Source organism: Gambusia affinis, linkage group LG14, assembly GCF_019740435.1.
Source record: "Gambusia affinis linkage group LG14, SWU_Gaff_1.0, whole genome shotgun sequence".
NCBI classification, from domain to species: domain Eukaryota; kingdom Metazoa; phylum Chordata; class Actinopteri; order Cyprinodontiformes; family Poeciliidae; genus Gambusia; species Gambusia affinis.
This window is the reverse complement of record NC_057881.1, coordinates 9,593,038-9,614,567: the sequence shown is the minus strand read 5'-3', so window position 1 is coordinate 9,614,567 and position 21,530 is coordinate 9,593,038. Positions and strand designations below refer to the sequence as shown.

Genomic DNA, 21,530 nt, shown 5'->3' with positions numbered 1-21,530 from the left:
TTGCATCCATCTCTTCTCCTGAACAAGCATGTGCAGACAGTGGAGAGGAAATTGTAACTTTTTACAGAAAGAAACCTCAAGCAGAAAAAGTGAGACAACCCCAATAAGAGCTCTATGTGACACAGCAGCAAAGCTAAACAGAGAATGAATGAACTGGGGGAACTATGGAATCAATCAATCAATCAATCAAATTTATTTCTATAGTTCATTTCAAAGTTTTGTGCTACTAGGCCTGAAATTTGAGTCCATTTGTCTTTGTCAGTCTGTTTTCTTCCTTATTTAGCTCCCCTGTTCTCTGACCTGCTTTCCTGTTTCTGCTGAAGAAAATCATCCCCGCAGCATGATGCTTCCTCCAAATATTCAAAGTTTGGGATATTTTTCTATGACCTATCCTTGCTTTAAACGTCTCCACAAATTTCTCATTAATATGTCTGCTGTGGCTTTTTGGTCTTCATGCTGCTGTTTATTTTCTTTTGTCCTCTAGCATAATTTACATACAGGTAAACTCTGTTTACTAACTTCTGAAAAGTACTAAGTTGCTGCAACTGAAAATAATTAAGTTATTAATTGACTTTTTCATTCTGATCTGTCACATACGATCCTAATAAAAAGGAGGACTTGCAGTTGTCTGATGTGGACAAGTCCAAGCTGTATGAATACATTTGCAAGAACAGAAAAAAAAAATTGATTAAAAACAGGGGAAAAAAACAGGTTAAATTTAATTATGGTGATTGCAGATAACATTTACCTTATATTTAAACTGGGGTAAATTAAGTTAAGATGTCAGAACTCCATTTTACACATCCATAGTAATATAAATCATAATAAACCATAAAAGCTTTTGAAGAACCCAACTTTAAGGGTTAATATTATAATAAAAAACCGATGTCCAAATTCTATAATTATGTGTATTTGACCAGATATCCTCCTCCACTGCTAGCTCAAAGCCTCAAAGCGCACCATTTCTCGGACAGGTCTCTGATTGGTCCCCTGCCCCACGGAGGGCGTGTCCTCCAGCACTGGGTGTTTCACAAAATCAGCCTCCACGCAGCTCACCCTCTCATTCACTACAGCTTTGCTGAGTTCACTTGTTCACTCAGAGTTCTTTTCCACTTCTTTGCGACTCTTCTCTCAGATTTGCAGAAATCGTTTATAATTTTTGAGCGTGCAGCCTCGAGGTGCGCGGCGTGCACTTTGTTGTCAGTGGTAGTCTGCTTTTTTCCCTTTTTGCTTTTTAGTTTTTGCACAATCAGTTAGCTTACTTCTGCGAGTCTCTGCGCGCCTCCGACTCTTCTCTCCAGCATGGATTTAATTTGGATTGCGGGCTTCGTTGCGAGCTTCTGCGCCTGGTTTGCCTCGGCGGAGCGGCACAGCGTCTACTGGAACAGCACCAACCCAAAGTAAACGTCTCCTCTTATTTCATCCCTCACATCAGATGCATGCTCAAAAGTGAAGAAAACGAGAAGTTTTCATCTTTAGTTGTTAGTTAGCAGTCCTTCACGATCAGTGTTCAAGTGGATGCATAAATAATTGCAGCAAGCCTCCTGTGGTTGTTGTTTTGATGAGTTTGGGATGGAGGCAACTGGCTGCTGTTGACATGATAATGCCAGACAGTTGGGAGTGTTTCTCCTCCCTCCCTCTTTCCCCCACTTTACGGCACTCTCCTTCGTGCCTTGTTATTATTATAAGGTTGTTTATCTGTAGGTCATGGCTCAACCTGTTCTCATTTAATCCGGGTTTTTTTTCCTTCTTGTTGTTTTGTTTTTCCAATCTGGGTGCACATGTGGTGCAGAATTATTTGTGTATTTATCTTTTTAACCTGAAAGCGAAGTTGTTAAACATTTCCTGCTACTAGATGGATATAAAGCTGAGTTAAATGGAGGGATTTAATAAAAGCAGAGGGGATTTAAAGCCATTATCCGGACTTTTCGCTAAAGTCACTCGCTATAGTTTTTCACCCATTCAACAACATAGAAAGTTCGGCTTTCATGTTTGCGCTTGTAATTTGTTGTAAATCAAGATAAAATCTATCCGATCAGACACGTTTCCATAAACCGCACCGCTTATGACATCACAAAAGGCATAAAGTAACTTATTGGTTATTTTGTGTGCATGTATTTTTGTGATTTTATTTTATTTTTATTTTTTTTGATTGTTTGTTTTTGATCAACTTCTCCTTATGTTTACTACTCTTCTGCAAAGTTGGGGCAAAATATTTCAGCTATTTGAGAGAATGATGCATAGATTTCAGGCTTGTTCTGCTTGATTCTGATTCCTGGCTTTTTCTGACATTCCAGTTTGTACCAATTTAGTTATTTCCTCCCCCAATAACAACTAAGTAACAATAAAAACGAGGAATGTGCTGCAAGGAGTAGAAAGAAAATGTGGATTTTCAGTATTTGTGCCACTGATGAAGGGAAATTATCCAATTCAATCTCTTGCCAAATGTTTGGTGCCTTTCTAAATATCGCACATGGACGTAGCCGCTAGGCTGACTGAAAATAGATATGAGAATGAAGAATCTTCAGCAACAATTTTGATTTTAGTCATTAAATGAAACCAAAATGGCCTGATTGATGCCCTCTGCTTTTTAAGCTCCAGTATTTTTTCTGCATCAGTCACTTCTTCCTCCTAATAGTTTATAATTGACTCAGTCCCTCCAGTATGCCTTCCAATGAATGCATTTGTCAAACCAATGCAATCATAGCCATTCTTGGCAACACCAGGGGGAAGAAGTAAGAAAAAAAAACATCTTCCAGCAGTTAGAAAGGGGAAAGTTGTTAAGCTTAAATAAGTACTGTGAGGTCAGACTGCTTTCAGTGCCACAGAACTGGCTAGACTTGTTCTAAAGTTAAGGAGGATCTTTGATGTTTTTCAGGTTTTTTTTTTAGTTTTGGTGGCCATCAGAGTCTAACCCTGGTTTAAGCACAATCTTCCAAACAAAGTTCAGGTTTTGAGTGTTTCTGTGACTTTTGATTAGTCACTGGGCCACAATTAGCCAAATTTCTCTTAATTGTATGAAACAGTTAAGTTTCAATTTAAATACTAAACATTTCTGTTTCCTCTTATCTCTAAAAAAATTCAAAACTAAGAACTCCCTCCTTTTTCAGTCTTTGAAGGCAGTAAAGAGCATATACTTTAATTGTACTGGAGTTAGCTGTGCATATTAAGATGCATAAACAGGAAAATTGGTCAGTTTTCTAATTGTTCTAGTTAAAGAACGTGCAGCTAATCTATTGCATGTGTTCTAGTCGGAACTGGTCAAAATCAGGATTGGCCAATTGATCGTCCAAAAACATTGGAAATAAATCCAGGAAAAAAAAACAACTAAACGCTAAACCGATGGCTTAAGAGCATGGTGCAAAACTTAATGGATATGAAATGGGGTGTTGTTCCTCTTGTGGTGTCAAAGCAGATCTAGCTTTTTTTTTTTCTTCTTTAATTTGCCTTTTAAAAACGTAGTATTTTTGCTGTGGATAATGCATATTTAATCAGCCAGATGTGTTTTATTTCCCCTTTATGTTTATATTTGAATGAGAAGTACACCACTGGATGGCATCCTTAAGGCAAATGCAACAAAAAGCATCTGTTTCACACATTTTTTTCATTCATGGGCTAACATCCTTTCAGCTCATAAACTTTTCCAGTATTTTTACAGGCTTGACTCACAGCAGTGTGTTGAAATATCTGTTGCAATATCCTCCCCATCTAACACAGAGCCCTAACCACTGCGTGGAGTCGTGAGGTTACTGCATCTCCTAAATCAGGAGACGTCTTTCACGCTGCGTTCTGCGCGGGCCGTCAGGGAGAAAGGAGGGCGTTTATGTTTCAGGTGGCAGGACGAGCAATAATGCTGCACGACAGAGACAGAGACAGAGGAGGTAACATGAAGCCTGCCCAGTAGGTCACACTACGTGGGAGAGAGATGGATTGTTCAGGGAGAAGAAATTGGAGCTCAAATCGTCGAGGTTAGGGGCCGGCCGTTTGGAATAAGCGAGGGGGGTCAATTAGAATCATAGTTGATGATGTCTGGGGTGAAACGGCCAGAAGAAGGTCAGGTTCAAGAAACCACAAGCAAAGTTCTGCACACAGAGACACACATAGCGACGCACATGAGAAGGCAAGTGCAAACAGAGATTCCTGGCAGACAATCACTCAATCACACCAATGGCGTCTAAATCAATCATCCTCTCTCTCTCTCTGCAAACACCAAAAGTTCTCCCACAACCAACTTTCTCCCCAGGAGGGATTAAACTGCATCATGTCATGTTCTCAGAAAGTCCAGAAATTACAGCAGCAAAGCTTTTCTCTGTAAATGAGAGGAAAGTCAAAGTCCCAGATGGAGAGGGGTTTTATTTTAATGTTGGCGTGCCCCTGCTGTGCAACAACAGTTGCGGTTCCTGCGTACAAACTGGTAATCCGTCTTGTTTGCACTTGCTGTTTTTCTCCAAATGACTCGGTCTCGCTCTCTTTCTCTTATCTTAAGCAGAGTTTCTGAATTTGTTTCATTCAGTAGATTTTCATCTCTTAATCTCCACACTGCCTCCCCTGTGACCCACCACTTGATCCAATGTGTTGACGTCCATCATTTCTCCCTTGTGGTGCTCTCCCACCATAAAAAAGCTGTCGTTAATCAAATCGATCTGAAATTGATGACTTCGGTCCACGCGGCCCAGGCTCATTTCCTTTTTCACAGCTTGTTTGTTCAGCAGCACACACTCGTGCATATCCACTTCTTTCCCGGCAGTGCCATCGCGCCTTGGGGCCTGCTGACTTCCAAGGTCGAGCCTGCTTGAACTTTTAATGACTACTTTGTTTCAGCGTGACCGAAATCTGTTTGCATTTCAACACTTGTGGTGTGTTTTCCAACTTTTGTTTCAGATTAGCCACAGCTTAATCAGCTTTCATTCCCAGAAAAAGGAGCACAGGTTCTCCCTTCCAATACCAAATTGTTTTTTTGTGAAAGGGAGTGTCTTCGTGCAGGAGCTTACTCACACCGTGACTCATGTTCTCTACACATTAACCCGACCGTGCACACACATGTGCCACGCGGTTGTGAAGGTTAACATCCTCCCAGGAGCACTCTAAACCCTGGAACTCCAAATCTGAGGCCATAATTTCCTTTTTCACACCTTCCTTTTTCCACTTTTTCCCGTCTTTTTGCTGCTGGCAGAGCATGAGAAGACCATGAACCTCACTCCCCTTCTTTTCCTTTTCTGCTTTGTACCTGTCGGCTCTTCTCTCTACCGCTTTCCCCTTCATCCTATTTGGCACGGTTTCTTTCTCAGCTTGGCTCTGCAACTTTTTTTTTTGACTGTTTATTTACTCACTTATGGACTCATACACTTTTCGCATTAAACCCTGCATTTTAAGTTAATTAGCTCCGATTCTGAATGTTTCCTGTACTTCCTGACAACTGTCAGATAAAAACAAAACATTTGAGATGCTCTAATCTGAATCTCATTGCCAGTATCGCTGCCAACTATTTTCTCCAATTCAGGAGCGATATTGTGATTGGACGATATAAGAACTACAAAATAAGTTTTTACTCACCTTAGCCTGAGGCGGCATCAATCATTTATGGTTGAAGCAGAGGTGATGCCACACTGTGTGCCACATTTTAAAGCATGAATTACAGATTTTTCTTTTTACACTGCCTTTAGCATCTTATGCTGATGAACAATGCAGTTAGTGAAGCTAACTACAGTTGTCTCCCAGAACATTTACAAAAGGCTGCTAACATTTCCAAATCTGACATGCTCCATGCCAGACATGGATGAAAATCTCTGAAAATGAAATTGAGATAATTTTTCAGTATTTCATTCAACCTTCCTGTTACCCTCTAAAAGTCCAGCTCTCTCTTGCAACTTTAATGATTCAAAGAAATGTTTCCTTATTTCCTCTGACATTACAGAGCATAAAATTAAACAGTGACACCCCTCAACTTCTCAATGTGTACGGCCAGTCAGATGGCTGAGAGAAGGCATCTACGCTTCTCCCTCATTTAGTAGACAGACAAATTTAATTCATAGAGGATGCAGTGAAATGTGGCCAGCTGATATCAGCATGTTACACTTAAATTTCTCTGTACACAGCAGACAGGAAAGACGATATATTTTTCTGTGCAATTGCCAAACTTGAAAGCTGTTTCAAGTTGTAATTTGCATTTACTTTTTTTTTTTTTTTTTGCAGAAGTACAATTATTTGCTTTTTTCCTGTTTTTTTGTTTGTTTTGTTTTTTAAAGCTATTATATTATGGTTCTTTGTTTTATACTCTTCTGTAAATGCTGCAGTATGTAAAACGGTGGGATTTGTAGGTGAGATAATTAAACCCTGTGCATCTCACTCACCCCATGCCCGGATTCAATGTGTGCAGTTATTTCTGGTATGAAGGATTTTCCTGCTATTTAACCAGTCAATGTGGCTGTTTTGTGATGCGCCCCATACAAATTGGGGGGAATGGTCTTCACAGTGGGCCACAGAAAGAGAATAGTAACTGGTGTGACCGATCGCGGGTCAGAGTTCACCGTGTGATGAAGTGGCACAGCCTCTATCAGTCTGTCAGTCATTCTGTCACGCCGGTGGTCCCTGAATGCCACTCTGCCACTCAGGCCAGTGCTCTGCCTCTGGGAAACTCTCACTCTTCTCTCTTTTGCGTTTTTTCATTCCTTTTTTGCCAGCTTTTATCTCAACTTTACAAGCTGTCCCTTTTCAGGCTATTATTTCCTCACCTCCAACTCTGGTTCTCAGAGAAAGGAATGGGAAAGAGGGAAGCACGCTAAGAGGTGTGGTATATATATGTATATATTTTTTTTATCGTTCTTGGCACTGAGGTACTTTGCCCTTTTCCTTCACACTTTTTTCCCCTCTCAGCCGTTTCCCTTATAGCTTATAGCTTCCTTCTTCTATCTATCAAAAATCCACTTGAGTCTCTTTCTAAGACTCTCCCTCTCTTTTACCTCCCTGTCTATATGTAGGTTATTCTGAAGATTTGGAACAAGAAATCCCATGAATATAGTAATAATGTTGAGCCTTGGTTCTGCTTCTATATCGGTATTCACATGTGGGACTCAGAGATCACAGATAAAACTGGGTTTTCCCATTTGGCAAAGAAAGATGAAGTTTTGAATTCCGAGTAACTTGACACAGAGTCACTTCCCTGGAAAAAAAAAAAAAAGCATCCAGGTTTTCCACTTAAGTTTCTGATCCGGCCCCTCACCCTTCCCCCTTTGCTGGTCAGCATTCTCTTCAGAAAATTCCTAAGTCGATCCATCTTTGTCTGCCCTCTCTCCCCCTCCTTCTGCTCTTAATCTGGCATTGTAATCTGTCTGGTAAATTCAATCTGGAGAAAATGCTCAGCGAAATGGTCAAATGGACAGTAATCACGTCTTGTGTTGTTCTTCCCTATCCCATTTCAACTCTTTCTCGTAGTCTCACAGGTAGGAGGGACATGTTTTATTGACTGCGCCATATAATGAATGAGGCCAAAGTTCTTTACACTTCCTGCAGGCGAGCTGTCGGGTCGCCACCGCCAAAGTCTGCACGCTGTCTCCTCCGTAGTGCTGAGCATCCTGTTAACATGTTTTCCCGGGAAAACTTCGTATCCTGTCTGCACAATAAACAATACATTTCTCACACAGCAACACACGCAACGTTGAGAAGTCTGAATGCAGGAGTTGATTAAACTTCCCAGGCTTTTATGTGGGAAATGTTTGAAGGGTGAGAATATTATGATTAGCAGAACATTAATTGTTTTATATTTTCAACCAGGATGAATTGCCCGAATATATCTTGCTCTGGGTTCACCTCTGATCCAGTCTTACCCCCCATTAGCCCCTCAGATTGTTTAATCGCCCACTTTCCCATCTTGATTACTCTTCCTTATCTGTGCACCAGACTTCCCCTTTTTCTTAACCTCTCTTCAGTGATTTACAAGAGTAACGAAGGAAGAAAACTCTCAGTTACAGCTGTAATTCTTTATCATGATTCAGTTTCAATGAGGAGCAATTTGCCAAAAAAAAAAGTTGGATATCATCAGCATTGTGTTTTTTCTTGTTGGGTAACTACAGGCTGTTGTGTAACTTAAGCCCTGCCTTATTTTTAATCCTATAAGAGATTAATCACTGCAGATGAGTTTTGTTACCACAGCTGAAATAAGATCTGACAATTTTGTAAGATAGTCCCCTAAAATTCATAAAAGCATCACTGAAATTATCTATTTTGTTGGTATTTTATTGGTTAAATATGGGCAAAAAATTTGTTTTCCACCAAATCACTACATATATCAAAGCTAAAAACTCCTACTTATAAACACCTGTAAACACATTGACAAATAACATGTTGAGCTCTTGGTCAATTTGCCTCATTTTGTACTAATCACATCACACAAATATGCTTAATACTTTCATATCAGTTTATTTCTAATCTGAGTGAATTCACCACTTTGCCATTTTGCACCTCCATTTCCGCACCAACATATTCATTATGCTTTGCATTTATTCATTTTAAAGTATTGTGTTTATTGTAAATAATTGGCTAGATGTTGGAGAAGGCCTCTAAACGTAGAAACATACATTATAGATTATAAGAGCATAAATCTAGTTTTTTATGGTAGATTTAGTCTATCATATATCAATACAAGACTCTTCAATATGTCTCTCAATTGTAAGAGCATATGAAATTATCTATTTTTGGTACCAAATGTCCTGTGGGAAAGTAATCTTTTACCTAAAGTTTTTGGTTCAAAACCAACAAATCAGACTGATACCAATTCTCAGGAATTATTGAGATGGTTATAAGAAGGTCAAATCTCACCTATAATTAAGATTTACACATGCAATACACTATGCTTTTATTTATATTGCTTTGGATGCTCATGGAGCCATTAAACACTTCTAAGTCCTGTCCTCCATCCATCTAAAGCAACTCTGAACAACCTCCTGCTGGTAAAACCAATTTATAACCACATTTATTTGCAGCACATAATGGCTAGGGTTTAGAGAAACACTTTAAATCACCTGTTGTGAAAGCAGGTACAAAACGAGGCCCTGGGCAAATTCATGTATTGTCTGTCTGTAACACATAAACTACAACGCAACAAAATGGCAAAGGGGTGAAAGAACTGCATGTTTTGAGTTTAGTGAAAATTAATGTGCGTTTGTGCATCAATGGGAATAAAAAAGTGATATCTTCATTTTCTTCTGGTCGATTCCAAATTACACCCTCTATTCAGGATCCTGTCTAGCATTTATTTGCCCCATTAAATAAACATTTACACAAATCAGAGTCTGCAGGTCAAACTTTGAAGGCCAGTAATGGTTTGATTGGTCCTTTTCTAATAAAGGTTTGAAGCTGCTTTGAAAGGCGAAAACGTAAAGGAAAAAGAAAAAGATTTAAATTGTAGACATCAATCTAGCAATTTGGTTGTATAGCCATTTGGCTCCTGAGAGATGTGATGTCAATGCTGACCTTTCTGCTATGGCCTTTATATGAAGTACAAATGGTTCTGGGACTAGTTTGAGACAGTTGGAAAGAGCATGTGCATTTATCTGAGCTGCTTCGGTACCAGAGAAGAAGTCAGTCTCTTCCGAGCTTTGTCATTTTGCTGGGTGCCAAACGCAGCTTGGCCTGTTCATCCACAAATGCAGCTGGGGTGACCAATGATGCAGTCAGGAGACAAAGGTTGAGTGGCAGGCAGGGGGAAGCAGATTGAGACTGATGACAAAAAGTCACACTGGCCCACAAAGAGTGAAAAGATGGAATATTATGTTAAGAGGGGAGAGTCGAGCGAGCTCACTGGACATTTAGGCTTGGCACAAACTCTCTTCACACTGCAAATGGCGGACCAGAGAGAGCCGCATATTTGGAATACCACCAGGACAGGTTGTGATTGGCTCAGTGAGTTTGAGGTGAGGGGGGGAAGGACAGGGTTGACACGAGGATCTGGTTTGCTTATTGAGTGATGAAAGACGGACAGAGTGTGGGAGGGGACGGCCGGCGGTGATGGATGAATGGATAGACAAAAGTTACAAGAGGAATTCGAGCTGAAACACTGAACTGTCGGATTTTAAGGCTTAACCGTCTTATTAGGTAACATGTGGTTCTGATTGGAATATCTTGAAGCAAACTGCTCCCCCGTGTCCATTTTTCATTGCTCTGTTTTCACTTTTCAATCGGTGTTTTGCAACACCTAAATTACCAGTAATGTTTTCTTTGAACTCCGAAACTGTTGCGGACAGGAGTAGTGCCTGCTTTTGATGTGAGGACAATAGAAGTAGGGGGAAAAAAAGCTCCAGCCTGCCTGTCTCACACATTACTTTGTCCCTGATTTGGGCCTCGCTGTCCATTCTAAGCCCCAGTATTAAACAGAGTCTGGCGCTGATGAATGGGCTGCAGCAAAGACTCTGCTCCACCCAATAATCCAGGCCTGGATGAGCCGATTAGATGGTCCCACACATTTTGGTTCACTCATCCCTGGCTTTGTTGAGGGAAATTACCAGGAGACATAACCTATACAAAACACAGCCCAGGGCATGATAGTTTAATGTTGTCTTGTTAAGACAAAAGGCAGTTGTGGAGTCTTTCTTTACAACTTGATATGTTTAAGATCCTCAGGTGCTGATTCAACAACTGGCCAACCTTTGATCCACATCGTGGCCTCCTCACCTCAGAGGTCCGGCATTCCAGAGGGTGGTAGAGCAAAGAGATGGGAGGGTGATGGATGGATAAAAGGAGGGGATAGAGGTTGAGTAGAAAGGAAAAAGGCAGACCTGGGAGATTAAAGAAGAGCGATTGGACTTCTGCTCCCAAAGAACTCTCCAATAAATCAAGGATTCCTTAGCATGTGAGGAGGAAGAGAGGCCGGTTATGGTCTGTAGTGGATTTTTCACCAAAATCTAGACCACTTGACATTCTCTCTCTGAGCTATCATAGCTGTTCCTTATTGACATTCATCCTCCACCTTATCGCGGCCGAAACGCACTCCCAGATTCCTCAGAGCTGGAGTGAGGCAAAAAAAAAACAACTCTCACACACACACACACACGCCTTCTCAGACATAAACAATCACACACTTAAATGTATCAGGCCAAGACAGACACGCATGCAAACAATACTCGCCGCATGCCTCAGTTCCACAAATCATCTGAAAAGAGGGGAAACAGCCACTCTTCCACGCTGTGACATTTACAGAAGCACTGACGTGATTAATAGGAAGCATCCTGGCTTAAGAAATATGAATAAATCAATACATCCCATTTACAAACTGAAAGAAAAAGTCTGGAAGAGGAAAATAACTAAGGACAGCCACGTTGGGTGTGAAAGAAAGATTTGTCGGGGCGTTGGAGAGTAAAGGTGGCGGGCTTTGACATTGTTGGCTTAACTTCTAAACACAGGAGCAAAGGCTTTCTTTGAAGGGAGTTACTCCAATCAGTTAATTAAGCTGATGATGTGGAACGTTTCAATGCCGAGGCGCTGGACGGGAACAAAAGGCAGTGGGATAATTAAAACTGTTTGCCATTAATAAAAGGCATTAGCCAGTCTCCCCTGGTGTGCATTCAGACACCGTTCTCTCCGCTAAGTGAGCCGCTCCTGTCTGAAACGTCAATAGAGATGCTGTATGAAACGGCTGCATTGATAAAGCACGAAACAGAAACACTTACTGATGGGGGAACTTCAAAAGCCATTCCCAACCGGAGCCCTTTGACCCGCCTCGCCCACTCCTATTCATGTCTCCCGTCTCCCCCGCTCAGACTCTCACCCTAAATGGGTGGGAAGTGGGGAGCAGAAAGGCATAATTACCCCCTCCAGGGTGACTTTAATACCTCTTTTTGTGTTTTTAATTGCGCCCCCCTTCGACCCTCTTTTGATGAACACATCGCAACCATACTGCAACCAGTTGGTAATCAAGGTGTAAGCAGATAGTTTGGTGGGGGGTGATAGCTCTGTCATGGATAATGCATACATACCTCGCTTGTTTGACTGTGTTATCGATTCAGCTGCAATTGAAAGTAACAGCAGGGGGAAAAAAAACACTTTCGTGCCGATCTGGTAAAAAAAAAAAAAAAAATGCGTCAGGCAAGCGGGAGATAAGCGCTGAGCTTTTTGGACCGTGGCAAAATGATAATTATTATTCTTCCTCTCCACAAGTTGGCTGTCGCACACTGTTATCAGCACAGTTTGCTGGAAGTTTCAGAACTGTACTAAAGAAGCCTTGTATTCAAATGGGGGGTTTATCTGGCCATCAGCAGCGAGGGAATGCAGTCAGGCGGAGATTGGTAAACTGATTCAGGGGGAATGGGGAGTCGGGGGGCCTAGAGCTTGGAGCCATAACGTCTATCCTGTTACCAGGGGGTATCAGGAAGACCTATGGCAACAAACAACCTCGCTGACTAATGAGCGACTGGTGCCTGTGCATGGGCCTGAGTACTTTGATCGTTAGTCACACATATGGAGCCTGTCACTAAAACCCCGCCAAATGCTACTTGTTGCATCCAAAAGGTTTTTATGAGAAAAGGCAGAATTCACAGAGAAATATATACTTCAGCTTAGCTCCCTGAAGGCTTTTGAGAAGTCATAGCTTGTAAGATTTGTGGAGAAGATAGCTAGCTCTCATTTTTTTCTTCCAAGCTCTTGAAAGCTTGACCCTGCATTCATTCACCAGCCACTTTAATAGGTGGTACTTGAAGCCAACTCGCTGAACTTTAGACTGAGCTTCGGAAAGAGGAAAGAAGGGGATTAAAGTGACTTTGAATGGGTTGTTGATGCAAGATGAGTTGGACTGAGTGTTTCAGTGACTGTAATGTTCTGATTTACAAAGAATAGTTCAAAAAGAGAGTATATCTAGTGAGATGCAGTTTTGTGGAGAAAATGGTTGATCTCAGGAGTCAGAGGAGAATGGGGCTGATTAGAATGAGACGATAGAAAAGCAGCAGTAGCTCAAATGGCCACTTATGCAGAATATCATCTCTGAATGCAAAGTTGAATCTTGAAGCACATGCAATGAAAATTGATAAACCGAAGCTATGATCTGCCTATGTGCACTAAAGTTAACAATAAGTGGTTGAAAGAATTTGCCTTGTCTGATAAATCATCCTATATTGGACTGACAATTCAGTCTGCTGGTGATGTAAACATGGGGGATGTTTTAACTACAACTGTACACCATTTACTGGTGTATTTCAATAAATTAGATTGAAAAGTTATTTTTCAGCAACTCAATTCACTAAGAGAAACGTAATATGGATTATTTACAAACAAAAGGATGTTGCGAGACTGCTTATAATTTTCTGCTTAAACATAATTAAAACCACGTTTAATTCCTTAAAGTGAGAATGCTAGATCAAATAAATAAAACATTTTGAATGCAAAAATATGTGATAAGTCTGTCGTAATTTTCAAAAGGTACTTTTAATCTGACAGAATGCATATTCTGATTTACTAAAATACACCAACACCTGTAAACTCCACCTTTTACCTGAGGATGACCTCAGTGTTTCTGTTTTCTGATGACTACTTCCTGCAGGATAGCACACTATGTGTGGTTTACTGAGTTAATGGTTCTCCAGTTTCCTTAGTTGCCTAATCAGGAATGCACCAGGAATCCTCTGGGATGAGGTGAAACAGGAGATTTGCATCAGATATGTGCAGCCAAAACAATCTGCAGGAATTGCTTGATGCTGTCATCTTAATATTAACCAAAACATTTCAGGAATGTTTCAGACACCTTGTTGTATCTATGCCTTAAACCAGAAGGGGGTTCAAATTGTTGCTAGAAAGCTGCACCTAAAGAAGTGGATTATGATTCGCACATATATTGATCTAACAGTTGGTTGTCTGTTTTTTCAGCTTTCGAAAGCCCAATCCAAACCCAACTCATCGCAAAAGCAACAGAACTCTATACTGTGCTTGAAAGCTGTTAAAATATTTAGGTCTGTCAAATCCCATCCCTCCTTCGGGATTCCCTTGATACCTCAGAACAGTAAGAGACGGTAAACTGATCCACATTTCATGGGGGCTGGAGTGGTAATCTACCAGGGGAGGAAAAGTAGCTCTGTGTGGGTTTGGTGGGTGTAAATAGTAGGTAGCTACAGCTTTAGGTTGTTGATAGATGGGAATTAGTGTAAAGTGTGTGCGACAGTGTGTTACGAGCGGCCAGCTACTGCTCCTGCCTGGTGATAAATGGCGTCAACAGAGAACAGAGAGCTTTAGCTGTGAGCCCCCCTTGGAGTACTCACTCAGCCAGGAGACTAAAGTGAAATACCTTTGGTGGCAATTCCCTGGAGATAAACTCATATCTATGAAGGATGAACTCAGGAGGGAGAATCATAGATGGTTGAGATATATTGGAGTTAAACTCTTGTACCCTGCTTGACTTTTCTGTATTTTTCCAGAGTGCAGCAGGCTAAAATCCATCGTTTTCTGCTAGGAAAAAAAGGGGTTGATTAAGTCTATCGTAAAGAGGGTGGAGGACTGAGGGGAGGGATTCATGGAGGGGAGAGAGACAGTCTGACTGTCTCTGTGTTTGTAATGAGAGGGAATGTGATGGAAGACAGTTAAAGCCTATCACCATGTTGCGTGTTCGTTCAACTTGGCTAATGAATGGGTTAAAACATATGTTTCTATTCCCCATACAGCTTAGTGTGTCTCAATCGTGTTCTGTATGTTAACTGATTATATCATATCCTATTTAAAGAGGGGAAAGTACTGAGCTCTACTTGTGTGGTTTCATGCCTTAGATGTTCTTTGAGGATTCCTAATTTTGTGTTGCATAATCAGCAGCAGGATTGCTGAGAATGAATCTGTGATGAACAGCATGATCTAACTCTTGTCTTGATTACGTATTCTCTCTGCATGTCTCTTAAAATGCATATTATGACTCAAAACAAAGTTTTAACCATTAGTATTTTTAAAATTTTACTGGATTCACTCTCAAGCATCAACTGCATCACACCCACAACACTGGATGAGAAATATTTAACTTTTTATTCAGATCTGACAAAGTTTATGAAAAAGAGAATGTTTATTGTGCTTGGGTATTTAAAAAATATTCTAAAAGTCACTATTCTTAGCTGCAGATAAAAATGTTTGGAAGCTAATTGTGCCGTTAGCATGCTAATAGTTATGCTAGCTGGAACTGGACATCTTGACTTAACTGCTATCTAAGCTTTTCTGGCACTTCAGATTGCATAATTACTATCTTTAACTGGTAAGATATTGGGAAGCCATTGCTTTTGGGTAATTTTAAGTCTGAAAAATTGCATACATTTATAACACTAGCAAAGGCATTGATTGCAGCTGTAACCATGTTGTTCATTAAAAAGCATGACTGGGAGGCAATTAAATACTCTGTACAAACATGTTTGTTTTTTATAGATTTTTATAATTTAAGTTGCATGTAATTAATTAAGCAGTGAATACCTGGTTTGTTTGTAGCTTAAGTTCCTATATTACAACTTACACTGCATACTTTTATCTATTTTAATTTGTTAAATGAACATGTATGCTTAACCCAGCTGTGATCAATTGCCCTGATCACTCCTGGGATCAGGGTAATTGATTTGTTTGGCATATTCAACAAATCTGAAATGTTATAATTAACTTTTGTTTGGCTTTACCATGTTCTTGCAGCATTAACATGCTCATGCTGGCATTGACTTCATTGTACCTTTACTGTATAACAAAATTAATACATGGTAAATTATAGAAAGGGGGAAAAATAAAAATAAATAAATAAAAAATGACTTTTGAAAGTTTAAACATTACATTTTAACTGTTATTTGGAGAATAAGTGGTTTGGATAAAGTTATTTTTGTCTGTTTAAGCGCATTTCCCCATTATGCATTCTGATGCTCCGTCCCTGAGGTGTTTGTGTGTAGCCTTGCTGCTGTCGATACTCATCTCTTGTCTTGACGGGCTAACTGACTGCTAATGTTTCTTTGTAAACATCATTCAACTCCTGGGGGACGCGGGATCGATGCCCACTCTGTGCCAGCTCCTAGCCCAGCAGAGCTCAGCAGCTACCTCACAATCATCCATATTTATGCGCAGGTTCTCAGCAGATTGCCATTTCTCCCTGTTTTCCCTTTTAATTCCACCTGAACATACTCATACTCATCCCCTCTTTGTCCCACTCTCCGTCTCTCATTTGTAGGCCGCTCAGTCTTTCCTCTGATTTCCCTGTCGTACATTTGACGTTCATCCGATCAATATATAATCACAGGTTTTGAGGCTTACATTTATCACCCCTCCTGAGCTATAACTATGGTTATCAGTCTCCTACCACTGGCGTAACGTTCCTCACCCTTTCCTCTCCCCCTCTGCAGGTTTCAACGGGACGACTATGCCGTGGAGGTGAAGCTCAATGACTACCTGGACATTGTTTGCCCTCACTACCCTCTGGGCGAGGTGCCGCAGGTGGACGCAGAGCGGTATGTGCTGTACATGGTGGAGCGTGAAGATTACGAGTCCTGCAAGCCCCAGTCATACGATCAGATGCGCTGGGAGTGCAGCCATCCATTTGCTCCTCACGCTCCAGAGAAGTTCTCCGAAAAGTTTCAGCGTTTTACTCCATTCACGTTTGGGAAGGAGTTTCGTCAGGGAGAAAGCTACTATTATATCTGTAAGTGCTGTTATGGTTTTGAATTTGTCTTGTTTTGTGAAGAAATAAGGTTTTGACTTCAGGTATGAGCTGCAGGTCTTTAATCTACAGCAACAATGTAGTGGAAATGTTTGATTTTTCTTTGAGTCCCCTGAATGCCATGTCACTATTTGACATGTTGGCCAAATAGCACAAAGCTTCAGAAGTTCAAAATGTTGTCAGTTTTTAAAACCATGGAATTTGATTTAAACTTTCTGTGTCTGGATATGTTTGAAAAGTTTTAAAATTAAAAAATAAAAATATGTAAATAAAATACAATCTGAAAAAAATGACCATTTCCAGTACTTGACTTACCATCTAAAAGTTTCAGATTTGTAAGTTTGATTAGGAAACCTGACCTTAACTGATCAAGTTCAAATTAAATATCGCAAAAATATTTTAAGTTTGCTCTCTGTAAGGCATTGTAAAAACAGATTATAAATTATTCTAAGGTGCTCTAGTTCATATTGTAAATAGTTGTAATGTCAGCCTAAGGAGACATTAAAATCCTTATCTTAAAAGGTTAACACAAACTCTAATCTCAGGGTGGCCCCGAAAGAGGGTGAAATTAAAGTTAATGTAATTATTCTCGAGCTGAAATCTCGGCCTGATAAGAAAGCGTGACTACAACAATCTCCATGCACCAGCTGGAGCGTAGTGTTCAGCTCTTTGAAGCTTATCGTGTGCAGGCTGTTGGCATAGCATGTGCCATGTTTGTCCTGCTAGACCGTGCACAGAGCTCGTGCAATTTTGTCACCCTTACTATGGTTGTAATTAGAGGAACGGCGGGACGAAACTCACTTTGCCCGGTCGCAGATGGCCTCCTAAGGCTTTGTTGCCAAGAATTTAAACGTGTGTGTGCATGTTTGCACGCTTGCGAGCATGAAGGTGGATTAAAGGAGGATAAGTGCATTAGTCTGGATGTTAATGCCTGTGTCGTTGTTTCCCCATCTTGCCTTCTCTGCAGCCAAACCTTTGCACCACCACGGCAAAGAGTGTCTCAAGCTGCGGGTGGATGTCATTGCAGCTGATGGTGAGTTCACCACCATCTTTGATGAAAGGAGAATAGCTGGGGAGAGACCAAAGCAGGAGATCTAATTGTGTTTCTGTTTCTTACTTAGGCTCCCAGGAGGCCAGAGTCGCCAACAAAGGTACAGGCGGGGGTGGAGTTGGAGCAGGGGGTGGTGTTCACAACCCTTCCAACAGACCTGCAGGTACGCTCACCAGTCCTGTGAGATGCAGTTTTTAAAAATATATATGTATCCACAACACTTGAAGTTTTTACACATTTAGTTAATTTTCTACACTTTCTGTGTACAAAAATCTGAAAAGTGTGGCATCCTGCTGGGAAGCGAACCTCTGCAAATGGTTTTTATGGAAGAAGAAACAGAAGCTAGTCCACTCTGAACTCTGGCTAGCTCTTGTGTTCCTGCAGGAAAAACAGTATTCTCACAGCATGATGCTGCCAACAACATACCAGATTGTAAAAATGATGTCAGTGGGACTTTTTATGGCTTTCCTCTTGCTACTCTTTCCTAAAGACTTGTAGAGTGTTAATGCAACTAATAGATTCTCCCACCTGAACTTGCTTCCTCTACAGCTCCTCCTTCAGAGTTATCATGAACCTCTCAGCTGCAGTTTTGCCACATTCTTGTCATTTTTGGGTGATAATTTTGATGACATTCTGGGTGATGTTGAAAACTAGGAAGATTTTACAACTTAATCCTGCTTTAAACTTCATCTAGACCTTTTCTCTAACCTTTCTGTGGTGTTCCTTGGTCTTCATGATGCTGTTTGTTTACTAATGTTCTCTAAAAAAAAAAAACTCAGAAATGTTTATGCATGAAATTAAATTAAATGAGCTAAAGGTGAACTTTGCAAATTTAGACTTCTAAGGTAATTGTTTGGATGTTATTTTTGGTTATCAGATAAAAGGAGGCTAAATGCATATACACTCTACACTTTCCAGACTCTACACTTTTTTCTTTTTTTTGCCAGTACATTTAGAAAAACTTTACATCTTTTTACTTCCACTTCAAAATGATGCACCCCACCATGTTCGTCTATCGCATAAAATCCCAGGAGATTGCATTGAAGTTTTGAGATTGAAACTTTGGTAAAATGTAACAAAGTTCAAGGACTCTGAAAACTTTTCAAAAGCATTGGAATTCAGGCTTAGTTTGAGGACGATACTGGGGTGTAATCTTAATGTCTGTTCTTTGTTCTCCTTCCAGCAGATGACCCAGTTGCAGTCCTTCCAGATGTCCAAAGTGTCCACTCTGCAGCTGCCTCTACGTCGCTCTCAGTCGTCTCATTGCTAGTCCCTTTACTACTTTTGTTACACTGAAAGGAAGCAAAAAGACTTACTTTTTTCAGGGACTAGAGTGAAGACAGTCTGTGTGGTTGGAAACCACAGACTTAAAATAAAAATATTACCCAATGCTGGCCGCTGGGAGAGACTTTCAGAGCTTGTAAAGTACAGATGGACCCTCATTGAGCATTTGAGACAAAGTTTTTGTGCTTTGTCTTATTTTCCAAAAGATCACAGTATTTTATTTTATTTTTTATTTTTTTTGGAAAGCCTAGCCCTATGTGAGTTGTATTTGTCTGGAGGGCTGTGCAGCAAAAATTTTGCAGGACACATTCCTTCTAAAACTATGAAGACGAAGAAGATATCAACATGGATGAAAAACAACCAAGATCACAAACACTAACTCGACCATCTAGGATTTGGATATCTGAACTCGAGCCAAAGATCAGCCCTCTTTCTAACTTGTACACTATTCCACCTTTGAATATTGTGTACTGATTTGTCGTGTTATTGTTACAGAGTGCTGTTGATGTCTCACGTGATTACTTTTCTCTAAATGTAGCATTCATACACACGGGAGCTGTTCTCATCACCACCATTGCTTTGTGGACCATGTGCTTACACACTGTAGCACTAACAAACTCACATGCAGCGACTTTTAGAAGGCTTCACACACTGGTTACAATGATGAGCTTTTAAAATGAATAGCTTTCCAGATCTTTTTCTGTGGAACATGTGCCATTTAGCTTGCGCAATTCAACTGAAAAACAAAACAATCAGCAGGAAAATAATAAGGTTGGCTGCAAATTTGAGCATATTCTGAAACGAGGCGCCTTTTAATTCAATTTCAGCATTTAATCAAATTTATTTGGTAATATTTACCCGCTCTATGTTGAAGGATTCCTCAAATCTATCATATTGTGAGGACATTTCTTTGCCCTCTTCAGGTGGCCTGTCCAGATTTTCTGTGAAGCTTGGTTATCTACTAATCTAAAGCCATGTTACGTTCCAAACACCTAAAGGTTTTTGGAACCATCGTGCCACAAAAGCTTAAGTTGAGTTGTTCTTAGACTAAAACACATTTTTTCAAAAGCTTCTGGATGGTTTTTTTTGTCACCCGTGTAAGCCAACAACTCTTTCAGTGTTGTTGCATCCTTTTCTGATCAGGTTATGTCTGCTTTGTTTTATTCATTTTGGTGAAATTTAAATATTTTGTAATGTTCCTGCATTTCCATACTCTCTCAAATGATTGGTGTCTGCTGTTGCTGTTACATAGTGCATATAAAATGCTCTTAGTTGATATCTTGTTTTGTAAACCTCTGTAAACTATAACTTTGTCTAAGAGATGCAAATGTCAAGAAAATCCTGAAATTTTAAAATCCATTATTTTGTAGCTGACTTTTTTTCTTTTTAGTCTCAAAAATAGTCATAGTTTCACTTGAATTGTGCAAGACAAATTTCAGATTGTATGTGGAAAATGTTTTCAATCTTACTGTCATTTTAACAGGAGTGTGTGTGTAAGCTTTTCGGAAGCCGCTGTAGTTCGAACACTGACACACACCGCCACCTGATGCTGTGTGAACACACACTACATCCTTTTACGTGTACATTCTGTGAAGATAATTTATGACATTTTTTGCAGCTCAGAAGTTTTACTGTACATACCTTGTGCTCACTAAATGTTTACTGATGGCGATGAGTGCCGGGGGCGCGGTATTTGTGTGAAAGGGAATGTATATGTGCGTGTGCGTGTTGAACTGAAAATAGGAGAATGTACTTGAGCTGTGGGGAGTTTTGATTTGAAAGAGTGTCGAGACAAAATGTTCCGCAAATAGCGAAAACACTGAGATCATGACGTGTATCGAGGAGAGGCTGGTCTTCTCCGTTAGCTGGGTGAAGCCACTGTAACGGTTAAACTCTGACATGAAGGGCTGGTTGTAAATCTTTCTTTGTGTTTAGTTTTTGATCTCTCCCATTAAAAAAAAATAAATAAATTGTCACCAGTTCGCAGCAGAACAGGACACAGCATCAAACGGAGTTGCTAAGCTCATCTTCAAATGACCGGAAACGACAAAGCACAACAGTGTATGACTACCATCTTTCTCTTCTTCTTTTTTTACCTGAACTCTCGTTGCCTAATTTTGTACATGTGTAAGTAAGAGAAGTGTATAATATGTCCATATGTGTATATAAATATAGATTATATAAAAAAAAAAACCTGTTTGATAAATGTGAAAATTTTTCATGTGAAATAAAAAAAAAAGATATTTTTGGAAAATCAGACCAGCTTTCTTGTGTTTATCTGTGGCTGTCAAAGCAATACTGTTGCAGGGATATTTTAAATGAATGAATGCATTTATAGTTATTATTTTAAAAGTACAAAAACTGTCAAGAAACAAATGCCTAAAACTTTTGATTCTCAGACTGTTACTTAATCCAAGTGGGTTTCATTATATTAGAATATTTAATATTTAAATCATGTCACAAAAAGGAAATTAGCTCATTGTGGCTACCAGCTAACATAAATCCAAAATTTAGTTTGACATTAGAAAATAACACCAACTGAAAAAGTATTTATAATGC

General features: G+C 40.0%; 1 protein-coding gene across 2 annotated transcripts; it reads left to right on the top strand.

Annotated features, from left to right (window-relative positions):
• The first annotated feature begins 1,054 nt into the window (after positions 1-1,054).
• Positions 1,055-21,225, top strand: efna1a (ephrin-A1a). Of its 2 annotated transcripts, none has more exons than XM_044137544.1 (5): positions 1,055-1,400; positions 16,323-16,618; positions 17,604-17,669; positions 17,758-17,850; positions 18,874-21,225. In XM_044137544.1, exons 1-5 carry the CDS (start codon positions 1,303-1,305, stop codon positions 18,981-18,983), a joined length of 663 nt encoding a protein of 220 aa, XP_043993479.1. In that variant the 5' UTR covers positions 1,055-1,302; the 3' UTR covers positions 18,984-21,225. The 2 variants fall into 2 exon arrangements, with proteins under 2 accessions (XP_043993479.1, XP_043993478.1); XM_044137543.1 differs by having other exon boundaries at positions 18,871-21,225.
• Positions 21,226-21,530: the final 305 nt, after the last annotated feature.

What these genes read in the sequence shown, in the direction of transcription:
- efna1a (XM_044137543.1), top strand. Translation starts at nt 1,303, where the DNA reads ATGGATTTAATTTGGATTGCGGGCTTCGTTGCGAGCTTCTGCGCCTGG. An exon ending in TGGAACAGCACCAACCCAAA is followed by an intron (nt 1,401 to 16,322) that starts GTAAACGTCTCC and finishes CCCCCTCTGCAG; the next exon opens with GTTTCAACGGGACGACTATG. An exon ending in GGATGTCATTGCAGCTGATG is followed by an intron (nt 17,670 to 17,757) that starts GTGAGTTCACCA and finishes TTTCTTACTTAG; the next exon opens with GCTCCCAGGAGGCCAGAGTC.